Here is a 14,065-nt window from a genome sequence, read left to right as displayed (position 1 = left end):
TGGGTGGTAAATACTGAATCCCTCAAAATTCCATAAGCATATATTTCATCCCGGCTTCATTCAGATTATCAGAGCCTTTTATATAATGGTGAGACATTATTAATTTACTTGAATAAAATTAGCGCTTAGAATGCATTCTATGAGAAGTGCAGTTTTCTGTTTCCCACCTTTTTTCTCTCTCCACAGCATGCTACTGTCCTTCTTGATTAGTACAATAATGAATGTGGACTTATTTTAAGTACAGTAAACCCTCAGCCTACGCAAGGGTTACATACCAGAGATAGTGCCTAAACTAGCCCAAATCATGTATAACCAACACACGCTGGGTGCAGTGGTGGGTGAGACTGCCGAAGTTTTTTTTTTCTGGGCACCCACCTCCCTTTTAAAAAATAAAATAAAAAATTGAATATGCACAGGTTAAATGCACTTTAAGTTGCGAGTATACTGTACAATAGTTGAAAAGGAAGAATCAGGGCTGTGTAACTCTCCTCCATATTTAGAAGATTACCATGAACAACATTTCAGCATATTTTACTTGCTGCCTATGTTAGGTCATAATGTACTGGACTATAGCAACTGCATGTTTTAAGCTGATTCTAACATTTATTCACTCAGCAGGAAGAACACATGCTGTGGTTTCTTAATGTACACTTTAAGCACTGTACTGTAGAGTGTTGTATAATATCAGTAATAATTAATGGTGAGCCTCTCGCTGCCAGATATGCTTATGACCCTTTTTGTGGTTTCAGGGTTCCAGTAACCTTGATCCTGATCATACATTTCCTTGCTTTGAAAGTTTCATTTCTTAGATGTTGCAAACATGATATTGCTGAATGGAACTGAAATGTTGAGGCCAGGTTTGTGGCATGGTTTCTGATGGCTTCACGTTTGTTCAGGTCTCCAAGGACTAACACCAATAAATGTGAAAGAGACAAACAGCAGATTGGCATACTTTTCCATTTCCACCAGGATGGAAGAAAAAATGCGCTAAATTAAGTCTAACCTTAAATGTATAATCTGTCCTTGGGAAGGAGAAAGGAAAAAAAAAAGGATATAGCATCTTCGAGCTCTCGGCATCCCTTACGAGAAAAAATTGGTTCTAAGGGTCTCTGATCTTGTGTTTTAGTAAAATAGAACTGCACGGCTGACTGACAGTTCTGATCTAAAGCATTTACGTTTAAGTTTTGATCTCTCTGCTTTTGATTAAAACTAATGAGCTCATTTAATTCAAAATGGGAATCTCTGATAAGAGAAATAAGGTTGATGTGATTGGATTAGAGGGGCAAATTAAACTCTTAGAGCAGAAGTTTGTGCTTATATAGTGTATTAAAAAGCTGTTGGCGTATTATGGCGTGTTAGATGATGAGAAAAATTTCATAGTAATTCATATTTAATCAGAAGAAATGAAAGTACTAAATATAACATGGCTCTGCTTTTCCCTCGAGTGATAAAGAGCTGTACATTTAAAATGACATGGAATTCATGCTCCCTAAAACAAAAAAAGCCCACTCTTAAGAGAGACTAGTAAAGAAAGGGGCATTCTTGTTATTGTATTCATTACAACAGAGCTAAAATGCCATAAATACAATGTAAATGTGATCACATCAGTACAAGGTATATGCAAGGAAATGTAACAAGAAAAGTCTTGCCTCATAATACTCTTTAAATACACTAGTAAAACATTTTTTTGGTTAATTAAAACTCCGTATACAGAAATATTGCCAATATGGCTGTTTTTTATGAAGGCTTGCCCCACATTTAATTATTTTAGACAACGAAAGTGTATATTTACATTTGATATTAAAATGATACAAGCTTTCTGGTGAGCAGGCTATGTTCTTATTTTCAGGGGGACAAATGAATGTTGCCATTAACTCTCCCCAACTTCCAAACCATTTCCAGCTAATGAAAGAGCAAAGAGAGAAGCAGACCTCAAGTTTGTGCTAGAGTGAGAGTTGCAATTTATTATCTGAAGATTGTCCAGTGCATTTCCCCCAGTAGTCTTACTTGAGAGCACTGGAGAAGGCCACATAGGACCAGTATAACTTACTAGGCAGACAATAAATTGCTTCTAGCCGCCATCAGCTTGAGGCTATCCTCTCTTTTTACTCTTCCTTTAAAAAAAAAAAAAAAACCACAACACCGACCCGGCTCCCTCTCTTTCCCTACTAGTTATAGTAAAAGAAAGAGTCCCTAAGCAATCAGCCCAAGATAGTCTCTTGTTCTTTTCCCCTACCACAATCACCACCATCACCACAACACTGTTCATGCTGATCCTAGCGATAAACGTTAAAAGTAGGAGCAGATTTGCATTATCTCAACGGTGAGGAAATCAGCAGCTTCCGTGTGATCCATCATCTGATGCAGGAGGTGTTGCTGGTTAACATATATTATTTCACCATACTATAGAGTAGATGCAGTGAAAGGAATGAGCGATCTTGATCCATATGAGTCATCCAACTTCCTTTCCTCTTCCATCTTCTCCAGTGACACCAATAGGAAGAAAGGATTACCCTCTCACTAAAATGGTGTCCTATATAGTTGGGAGATCTATCATCAGGATCTCCCACTTCACATGAAGTAATTTGAAAGGATATTGTGAAAATGAAATGATCTATGAATTGTTTTATTTTGTTGTTGTTTCTACTCTAGTGGAAGCCACAAGCCCCAGCCTACTTACAACGGACAACAATCTAGAGCGTTCTTTTTTCATCCGGATGAAATCTACCCTGACCAAGCGAGGTGTGCACATAAAATCTTCGGGATATAAGGTAAACATTGGTCTTGCCTCCTTAGGAGTAGTTAGAAGTTTCCTTTACTCTCAAAGAGGAATGTGGTGGCTGAAGAGCTAGCATACTTAAGCATACTTCTTATATCTGGTTATCTGCCAAAGTCTGAGCCTGGAAAGTTTGCCAAGGATTGAACAAGACTTTTCAAGTTAAAAACATTTCCGTAGGAAAAAGTACATGGATATTTTATTTATTTCCCATTGCTATTTATATTTCTAAATGGCTGTTATCTCCCCCCCCCCCACACACCTTTTTGGAGGATGCAATAGTCTGAAACTAATTAAATATCCCTGAAGGTTATGACCGTCTTAAATCCACTGACCGAGTAAATGGTGATCTGACCTACTAGTTTGAAGAAGTCAAAAATAACCATAGGAGGTGTGTGCAAACTCCTTCCATCACATATCAGACTGGATTAAAAACAAAAACAAAACACTGTAGCATTCTTCAGCCTCACTGACTACCTGGAAAGACAAAGTCCTATACATACCTACTCAGAAGTCATTCCCATTAAGTTCAATGGGGCATTCTCAAGTAACTGTGTGTAGGATTTCAGCCTTAATAGTCCATGAAGAAGTAAATATTTAAGAATACCTGGAAATGACTCACTGAATGCAAATGACTTGCTTCTGAGAAAGCATGCATAGGGTTTACCTGTATGATTTAAAGGTTTATTTTCATATATTTTTTAGAATCATAGCCTGTTCATTGGACCTTACATGAACAGGACCTTACATATCATAGTCATTATTCTAAGGTGTCCTCTGTTTCCAGCCTGCCATTAGAATTATTCAAATTTTCCTGAATTTACATATGAGCCTTAAAAAGACCTACATGAGTAGATGTGACTTAAGGGCATCAGGAAACTCTGCCTATAGTTATCACCACCCATTCCCCCCCCCCCAAGCATTTATCACTGTCCATAAATAATCAAACATACCCGAGGGTTGCCTCTCCTTGTTTCTCTTGGGGTTAGGAATAATGTAGCTAATTAGTATAGCCACAATTTTCATTTCATTTCGTTTTCACAATTTTCAGTTTGAGCTCTTAACATTTGTTTACAGTGTGTGCTGCTGTCCTATTTTCTATTGTCCTTCAAGAGAGAGGAGACTTGCCCAATCTTCCTACAGGGGCCATCCAATACCTATTTAAATCCAAGTGTGCATTTCACACATCCTTTTGCTTTGCTTTGTGTTGTTCGTTGTTATTTTGTTTTCTTGCAGTCCGTAAAGACAGCAAGACACACAAAACATTTGCTCATGGGGTAAAATGGCAGTATTAACTGGTTATTGATCTTTTGGCTAGTGGGGGGACCACAGAATACAGCAACAGTGACAAAGTGCAACCATGAAAAGATCCAGGATTTGAAAATAATATCAAAACTGACTACTTTACCTTCAGACAAGTGCCCGAGTAAAACCAAGGCTCTGGGCAGAAACTTTAGGAAGATTTAAGTACAATAATCCCTACTTTATTTTTCTTATACCTTTTTAAAATGAGAACCTTGATCTGATGTTACCCAGGGATAGCAGCATATAGAACACATTCTGGTACTGTTCTTTCTAAAGTGAATAGCATTTCTTTTTGGTTCACTGTCACATTTATATCCCACATTTCTTCCAAAGAGCTCAAGGTGATGTTCATGGTTCTCCTTCTCCCAGTTTTTATCCTCACAAGAACCCTTTGAGGTAGGCTAGGCTGAGAAGAGAGAGACTAGCCCAAGATCACCCAGTGAGCTTCATGACCATAACGGGATTTGAACCCTGGCCTTCCAGATCCTAGTCTAACACTCTTAACTTCTGTTCTTCCCTGACTCTCGCACAGCATGAGCAGAGTGTTTTTGTAGCAAACAGGCTTGCATATTGTATGTGAGCACACGCATCAGCTGTTGTGCTAGAGACATGTCTATAAGGATGAAATGGTTGAGAAAAGGAGGAAAGGTGTACCGACTATGCAAATGAAGACCTTTCTTTCTTACTTTTAGGCAATGTCCTCTGAAATGATGAAGCATCTCTTCAGTTAGACACTGGCAAGTGGGACTGAGTTCCCACTCCAGAACACCTGATTTGAATGTAAACAATGCTTTTGAAGGTTTAAGAAGCTATCTGACAACAAACCTTTTGTATATTAAAAAAAAGAATTCCAAATTGAATATGCCATATTGTCACCTGTTTCATATTCACACATCATGCTAAACTTAAAACAGTCCCCTTTCTTCTTAGGCAAATTGCCATCCATTGAAAGCATGGATGGGGAACCTTTGGTCCTCCAATTCACACTGGACTACAGATCCCATCATCCCTGATCATTGGCCATGCTGGCTAGAAATGATGGGAGTTGGAGTCCATGGGATGGAAAGCCATCACTTCTTTCTCCGTGATGTAAATGCTTGCTGTACTGTTTAGCCACTACACACAAATTAACAATGAGACATGACGTTCCTCTTGTCCTGTAGTTGTTCGTTGAACTTGAGGAAGGTAATTTTTCATAGGAGGAAACCCCAAAACTTAAAGGAAGTTTGTCCAGCTACTTAGGGTGAATAGTGGGGAGGAACCTGTGATTGTCTTGTATGCTTCCCTGAGTTTCTAGCCATGAAACAAACCTGAACAGAGAGCACAGCAGGCAGGAAGGCTTCCTCCCGTTAGAGCCCAGGCGTGGACTCCTGGGGACATATGAGCCGCAGGAGAAACCTGGGCAGCTTGCGGGGCACGTATTTTGAATGCACTTTCAAGACTTGAAAGAATGCTGAACCATCAGCATGCACTAAATATTGAATCCAGGATTCCAGTCCACGCTGAAAACTCTCTGAATTGACAGAAGAAATTACTTTAGTGCTGACCCATCATAGTAACTGAGTAAACAAGTACATTGGCTATCATGTTCTCAGCAGCAAGTTACACATAACCTCGGGCATCTGTGAATGTGTGTTCTTGAAAGAGAAAATATTTGCTGCGATGCAGAGATCATTCTGGCCTTCAGCTGAGCCTCTGGTGGGATAAAGAAATGCCTTGGGATGTTTAGCCACCATGAAGGCAGCCTATGTGAGAGGACACCAGGGACATTTTATTTCAACAATTTATCCATAGCAGAAGATCTAAATATACACTTCACTAAAGTCATATACATATATATATATATATATATATATATATATATATATATATATATGCCAATGTCACAGACTGCTTTTGCAGACAGATTGGTTTTCTCTCGGTAAAAATTTGAAGAATTCCTTTTTAAAGGAATCTGTCAGACAAATGTCCCAAGCACCTGTGGAAAAAGCACAGAAATCTTAATAATTAAACTTGTCTTTTGTCTTTTTAACAGCTAGTACTAATCAAAGCACATTATCTTTAAAAGAAAGTGGAGGGGAGACTGTTGATTTGATAAGCTCAGTGAAAACTAGAAATGCAAATGTTCAATTAGAGGCAGACAGCCAAAATTTCAGTAATGGAGACTGAAAATTTGATTAATTTCTTTCCTATAAATCAACTCCATGTACAGAAATAATTTTGAAATACGTTAGCTCGCAAAATTGAAAAATGTTGAAAGCTACAGAAATGGTTTCTACAAATAAGTCCTTATGCACCAAATTTAATTTTGTGCAGTGCTAATTTCTTGACATCCCAAAACTAGGTGTTGTATCAGAGTTGTTTATGGGAATGATTATAAGTGACTCTATGATTTAATAAAGCGCTCTTAATAGTTGCTCTAACGACACAAGTCTTGTATTACTGGAGCAGAATAAAGGGCAGAGGGGCATTTTCATGGGGAGGTGATGTCAGTTGAAGAGTGGGGCAAGATGAATTTGTTGTTTGTTTGACTAAAGTATTCTTATACCACCCTCTTGAAAAACACCTTGAGTATGTTCTGCCTTCGTGCAGAACATACTCAAGACTATACAGCCAACAGCAGCTCATTTTAAGACCATATGATGTCTTACTTTTCTTTTCTTTTCTTTCTTTCTTTCTTTCTTTCTTTCTTTCTTTCTTTCTTTCACACCTAGATAGCTCGGTCAGTAGAGCAAGAGACTCTTAATCTCAGAGTCGTGGGTTCAATCCCCATGTTAAGCAAAGGATTAGTGCATTGCAGGGGGTTGGTCTCGATGACCCTTGCATCTCGACAATCCTATGATTCTAAGAATGTTAACAATGGGAAAGAGCTATAGCTCAGTAGCAGAGCATCAGCTTTGCATGCAAATGTCCTGGGATCAGGCCCCAGTGTCTTCAGGTAGGATTGGGAGAGCCACAGCTAATCAATGTAGACAATACTGAGGGCATGTACTACTACTACTACTACTACTAATAATAATAATAATAATAATAATAATGGCATCTTCCAGTGTTCCTATCAACCATGTAAGCCACTAACAAGAACAAAAAAGACCAACAATATTTGTGACTTTGACATCACTAAATAGTTTATCAGCCCATATCTAGTGAGTCATCTAGAGATATAGGTCAGGGGTTGGCAAGGTTTACCCTGCCTGGGCTGGTTCACTCCAGCGGAGATCCCTCCGTGGGCCGGATTGCGTGTGTGTGTGAGCGCGCGTCCCCGCAATTTCTGGCATCTGCATCTGTGCAGATGCAGTTTTTGGCATCTGTGCATGTGCAGATGCAATTTCCAGCACCACGGAAGTAATTCCCTGTTTAGCGCAACGCATGTGGACTCGCTGAGTGGGCAGCTTGGTTTGGGGGCGGCTCATGGGTGAGTTAAATGACCCCCGTGGGCCGCTTGTGGCCCATGGGCCTTAGGTTGCCTACCCCTGATATAGGTAATCCTATAACCACAGATGTTTTGACCCATACACTCCTCTGAACTATCTAGGTATCTGAGCACTCTGCTCAGACACTGGCCACACAGCTTTCTTATGTGGAATCATGACTCAAAAGTGAATCATGCCAGCCCTTCCCTATGTTTGACCTCAGTAACTGATAGTAAGAGCTATCCTAGTAATAATGAGATTTTCTTTTATACCTTCCTCAGCTATCCATGGGCTGCTATGCTTATCTAATTGGTCTATTATTTTAAAAAGCATCTTGTTATGGCTTGTTCCAAGATGGAGACATTGGCAGTAAGTCATGTTGGGGTATCAGGGCTCAGCAACCATGTCATGTTGGGGTATCAGGGCTGAAAAGCCATGTGACAACACCAGGCCTGCATTTGTGGACAGCTAACTATGTAGATTAAGTGTGCATTGGGTAAAGAAATCCATCCTTTCATTTCTCCTTATCCAGTTTTCTTTCAGTTTAATTGTTTATCAAGTTGCAGTTTTATTTTATTTTAATTTTTGCCTCAAAATGTGGTGTTGGCTAACTGTATGGCGCCACCATCATTTAATATTTGTAAAGTGCTTATATAATTCAGTTAGAAAGGAGAAAGGTGAGATATGAAATAAAAAATGTATCCCTTCTACCTGAATGCAAATAATTAATCCAAATGATCAGAAATTTAAGATCCATATGAATAGAAGGTGTGACAGCACAACTTTCTATATTTTCTGCCAAATGCGCACTACTCTGAGAAATAAAATAGAAAATCTTAACACCGGGACTTCCGACAGTAATGTTGGAATCAAAATAAGATGTACCTGGTTGTAATTCAACATTTAAAGTTGAGAATTATTCACTGAGTTTTCAGGATAAGTAAATTTCAGTCTTTGTGCAGATAATTTGGATTTAAAAAAAAAATCTTACAAAAGCAAAATGGTATCTTAATATGGCAGAGGCAAAGAAGATTTGATTCTATAAATGCAGTTTATGCCTTTTAGTTTATTTTCATATTTTACCTCCATTTGTTATGGCAGATTACACCTTATTAGGTAAACTGCTCCTATAATGTCTATAGATATCTTATAGATTAGCACAGTGTAGACTTATCCATGTCGGTAAGAGTTGTTTGCAACTAGGCCTTTGCTTTAAGTTCCTATGAAAATAGTGTTGCCAGTGTAGTTTTTCATCATCAATTGTAAAGGTGTGAGAGAGAGAGAGAGAGAGAGAGAGAGAGAGAGAGAGAGAGAGAGAGAGAGAGAGAGATGGACAACTCCCCCCCCCCAGCTTGTACTGAACAAAAGAGCTGATACACAATAAACAAACATGCATTATGGGTTGCCTTCAGTCACTTTATAGTCATATGCATTCATAAATTTTGATACAGCTGTAAGAAGCCGACTTTGATGGGACAAAGCTCACAGAAGAGCTTTAGATCATAGGAGTAACCAGAGACAAAGTTTATGTTGACAATTTATCAGCAATTCTCTGTCAAAAAAAGAAATGCATTTAGTGTTTACCTATTAGCAGTTGCATGCAGATTATGAAATTGTGTTTTGGGGAAGAAAGCCTCCCATCTGTCTTTTCTTCAGGGTGTTTTTCTTTTCTTTTTACACTTAATCAAGTTAAACTTACAAATATCTTGTTTTGCAAAGCAGAATAAAACATGTGGTGTCCATTACATTACATGGACAAGGACAAAGCAAAACAGACTCAGCAGCAATGTAAGTCACTTAAGTTAGGAATTTTAGAAGCACAGAGCAACTGATGCCTTACTTGTGTGTACCATCCGTGAGAGTTATTCAGCTTTTCCATTCATTGCATTATCAGCTCAAAAGCTATTTCTCTCATTTCATTAGTGCTGGAAAACTAATTAATCCATTGCTCAAGAAGTGCTAAAAGGTTTCTTTAACAAGGACTATGTAAGAAACAATGTGTTTTCGTTGCATGAGAAGCTGGCATGGAGAAAGGAGAAGATACATTTAATATCTCCTCTTTTTTTGTTCAGATATGCCAAGATTTTATCAATAATACTGGTTTTCTGCACCAGTACTCATCTCCAGGAAAACACACACTGTGTAGCTGCCTGGATGACACCTCTAAAAATATGAATGTTGATGATTCTGTTAAATTGGCAGGAACTGTGCACACTATCATGAGAGAGGGATTTCTGAAAAGACCGTTGCCAGACACTTCCATGTATAACCTGTGCTTGTATGGCAAGGCATTTATTGTGCTATAAAACCCATCACTGATTTTGGCCAGTTCAGATTGATTCTGCAAGAGCTGTAAGTAATGAACCCTACAGACAAAGCCAAAGGGGAAAACCATGCCAATAAACTTTTGGCTGCATGAGTACAGGCTGTAGAGTTAATTTAACCAGTTTCTTTTACCAGATCATGTAGCCATTGCCCTTCAAAACAGGAAAATGTATCCAAAACAATGTAAAGTGCCAAAGCCCTGCCTTATCTTAAGTTTAGCTGTTGAAACAGGTGTTCAGGTGCTGTTTTTCCTTAACACCACAGATAACTTACCACACTTTCCCTTTGCACCAAACAACAGCAGCATGGCAATTCAATGACGTATGTATTGTGTTAGTTAACAGTCATTTTCTCAAAACTGACCTTTTCTTCTTTTTTCCTCTTAGAGGGCCTATGTTTTTCACAGTTAAAGGGAGCAGTTTTCCTTTCTCTACCTCTCCACTGTACCTGTGAGATATCTTGTCATGCATATATTATCTAGGCACAGAGGGTCTCTGTCAATATTCCCATTGGATCAGGCTACTGGGGGTTTCACACATCATTTGTAGCTTGTAATCGTCAAAGCAGTTTCATTGGTCTAGTAGAGGGGTGGCTTACCTTCCCCCTCTCCACTGGTGGGAGCAAAGTCTGAGTCCACCCCAATTGTTTTATGCTTGCTTGAGCAAGCAAATTTCCATTTATTATAGCAGGAGCAAGATAGATTGCAATGGCTCAGTTCAGATATTACAGTATGGGCTGCCACTTTGTGAATATGAATCACCCTTATGTATTCCTTTCCACTACCTCTTCCCCTCACACAATGTGATTCCTTCATTCCCTCCCTGTTAGGTGTTATGTGCACACCGGGCAGCTTTGCATAAGCCATTATTTGTCTGGGAACTAGGAATGAAAAACATGATCAAACCATGGTTTCTGTTTCCAGGGGTTTGCACATACTTTGCCTGGTCTGACAAACAATGGTTTGGCAGAACATAGAACAAGGAGGGAGATAAAAAGAATCAAAGTGGCTCATGTTCTAACTTCGTGTTTTATGAATTACCAGTGACCAGATGGTAGCCAGCATGATCTTACCTTTCAGTAATTTAGTAAATGTCTACTCAAATACAAAAAAAGCAAAAACACTTAACGTTGGTGGACTGACAGTTATTCTGAAACATCATCACTCTACTTTACTTATAATGTGATTAATTCGAGAACAAATTACTGGTAACCTCTTCTTGAAAAAAAGCATATTTTAGGTAGCATGTTAGTTAAAGAAAATTAATCTCTCTGTGCTAAAATTGCCAGCTTTAGAGTTAATTACCTTAGCACAACAATCCATTAATAAATGTTAAGGAAACAAGGGAAAGTTGGTCAAGTTTTTTTAAAAAATGCCTTGATTCCAACTGCAGATATACTAGAAGTCTATCATATTTTGTTATTGAAGATCCAAGAATGCAAATTTCGCACTGTTTTCACTTATGGTTGTGATTTTATTTTAGTAGCCATTCAAATTCAGGACATCAGCATTCTGTTCCTAACAGTCCCTGTCCTAGCAAATTAGTGTTATGTGTGTGCTGATGACATAGCCCTGCTGTCATACCCTCTGACACGACATTGCCCAAAACTGGGACACCATCCTCTGGGTCCACACTCCTGCACGAGTCACATGACCTGCACAAGATTGCAGACTTGGAAAAAAGCACTTTTAGGGTGCCCAGAGCCCAAAGATATCGACCCCCAAAATGTGTGTTTTGGGGAACCATGTGAAATTGCAGACCCAAAAATAAATGCTTTTCTCAGGGCAAGATCTTAGCCCGAAATCGCGTGAGAGCATGGTGCCCATAATAGCCGTTGTGCTCTTCTGAGACAGTTGAAGGGTATTATATGATGAACCCCAGTGAAGGGGATTCACATTGGCAGGCCTCATCCTCAACACTGGTCTGTCTTCATAGTCCCAGCACATGCTAAGTGCATGTGAGTAGGTCCTGTATGCTTAATTCAGGATCCTGAGCATAGCTAGTTTTCCAGTTCTCCGTATATATGATACGTATCTAGACTATCTCGACAGTACAGTGAACATGTCTCTAGGTAAGGCTACAGACTGCTGTTGTGTTCCCACTCTGTTTCCTACACATGTTCCCTGTGCATGTATTAGCCCTTTTTAGGTGTTACTTTCATGGTTAAGGTCAACACATGAGGGGAGAGACAGCAGAGATAGGTGGACTAGCTGCACCCCCTGTCACTGTTCTGATCACCTTCCAACTTCCATGACACGAAGCAGGGAGCTTCCTGGACCCCAGAACCCTGAATTCTGAAATGCAAGGGAAACCCCCATGAGTACTGAAGTTGGATTGTGACCAGAACAGAGACAGAGCTAGCATGCTGATCCCCAATGTCTCCCTCATATGTTTAATTTGGAATGTAATGCCTGAAGGAGGCTTATAGTTGATCTAAACAGGGTTAATGCCATGCCCTCTGGTGTTTTACTCCTACGTGGCAGCTAAGCTGGGCACAGGATTTTACAATGTTCTGGGAGAAGCTGCGTCCCACAAAACTGAGGTGTGATTTTTGTTCCCTCCCCCGCCAAACAATGGAGACAAGTTCTCAATTTCAGCTAAGCCATGAAGTTGTAAAAATGCAGTGGAAAAATATCACCAAAGGGATTATGTATTCCTACAGTCATCAGAAAATGGAGCTATAGTATAGATCAAAACCTTGGCATTGCGACTTAACGTGGGATTTGAAGATCTTGAGATGCAAGAATCAGTTGCTGACGCTGGGGAACATATCAACTCAAGGCATGCATTAAGGGGGAAATGAACTGTTTAGCTTACCTATATTATTCATACAATAATATTATACAATGTGCTGTCGTATAGAATCAACAAAAAGGAGAAAATACTCATGATTTAATCCTCAGCTTTACTCACAATTTGGTACAAACTGCTTGGAACTCACATGGCTTTTATAGTCAGCATATATGCATGGAAAACTGCTCAGAAAATCTGTTACTTCTGTATTTAATTTCAAAAGGAAAAAAGTATTAAGAATTAAATGATGAAGCATGTTACAGTTAGGAAATTTGAGTTCCTTTGGTGCAGAAGTATGCAGTGTTGTGCCCTCCTGATCCCATCATGCTTGACCATTGGGAATGCTTGTTGGGAGTCCAGCAATATCAGGTTTGGAAGTTATTTAAAACTTCTACAACAGAGGCTCTAATAGGCAGTGACTGACCAGGAAAGAGAATGTGGAGTCATGAAAATGTTAGCCCAGTATGCAGCAGCAGCAAAAAAAAAAAAAAAAAAAAGGCAAATTCCATGTTTTAAGGGATCATTAGGAAAGGGATTGAGAATAAATCTGCCAATATAATGATGCCATTATACAAACTACAACCGCACATTTGGAATACTTTGTTCAGGTTTGGGCACCACACTTCAAAAAGGAACTGGAAAAAGTTAATCAAAATCATCCAAAATTACCATGGAGTTAGAACACCACCTATGTGAGGAAAAGTTACAACATTTGAGGTTATTTTGTTCAGAATAAAGTCAAATAAGGGGGATAGATGTGTGTAAAATTATGCTGGATGTGAAGAAAATGGGTAGATAAAAGCATCCCCCCTCCCATACTAGAATTTGCAGTCATCCTATGATACTGACAGGTGGGAGATTCTGAAGAGACAGAAGGAAGTACTTTGTCCTTATAAAATTGCACATGAATGCCGTTTGCTGGAGGATCGCAAGCGGGAAGAGCGCTGTTGTGCTTACGTCCTGCTTGCAGGTTTCCCACAGGCATCTGGTTGGCCACTGTGAGAACAGGATGGTAGGCTAGTTGGGTGTGTGATCTGATGGACTCCTCTTATATTTTTAATGTCTGCAATGGATTAGAAAAGACACAGCAAACGGCATCAGCATGGCTAAACAGAAAAGGGGAGCTATCGTGGCAAGAGGATTTCCTTTTAAAAGTCTTACTTAAATGAAGGGACAAAAAATGTTTAAGGATGAGATGTATTGCTTTTGTGTATTGCATAATTTCCATATTGTGCAGGAAATTCCACACTATTAATTTTTATTTTTATTTTTGGTTAAACTGTTACCGCTGGTGTGTTGCTGCATTTATCATTGGAATTTAAGCAAACGCACTAAAACAGCAAAACGAGTACATAGGACTGATTATTTCTTAATATCGAAATGTTTTATCTTCCTGTGGCACTGTGGAGTGTACAAAGCGTGCACGCTTCTAATGACATTCCTTAATAGCATTT

General features: G+C 39.1%; 1 protein-coding gene across 10 annotated transcripts in view; it reads left to right on the top strand.

Annotated features, from left to right (window-relative positions):
- The window catches only part of NPAS3 (neuronal PAS domain protein 3), a 629,290-nt gene that overhangs the window by 578,405 nt on the left and 36,820 nt on the right, over window positions 1-14,065 (top strand). For all 10 annotated transcript variants that reach the window (XM_033143786.1, XM_033143778.1, XM_033143768.1 and 7 more), the window contains one exon: window positions 2,653-2,771. In XM_033143786.1, coding sequence (XP_032999677.1) covers window positions 2,653-2,771 — 119 coding nt within the window. The remainder of the gene's footprint in view (window positions 1-2,652; window positions 2,772-14,065) is intronic.

Source organism: Lacerta agilis, chromosome 1 (assembly GCF_009819535.1).
Source record: "Lacerta agilis isolate rLacAgi1 chromosome 1, rLacAgi1.pri, whole genome shotgun sequence".
NCBI lineage: Eukaryota > Metazoa > Chordata > Lepidosauria > Squamata > Lacertidae > Lacerta > Lacerta agilis.
This window is presented reverse-complemented; position numbering and strand designations above follow the sequence as displayed.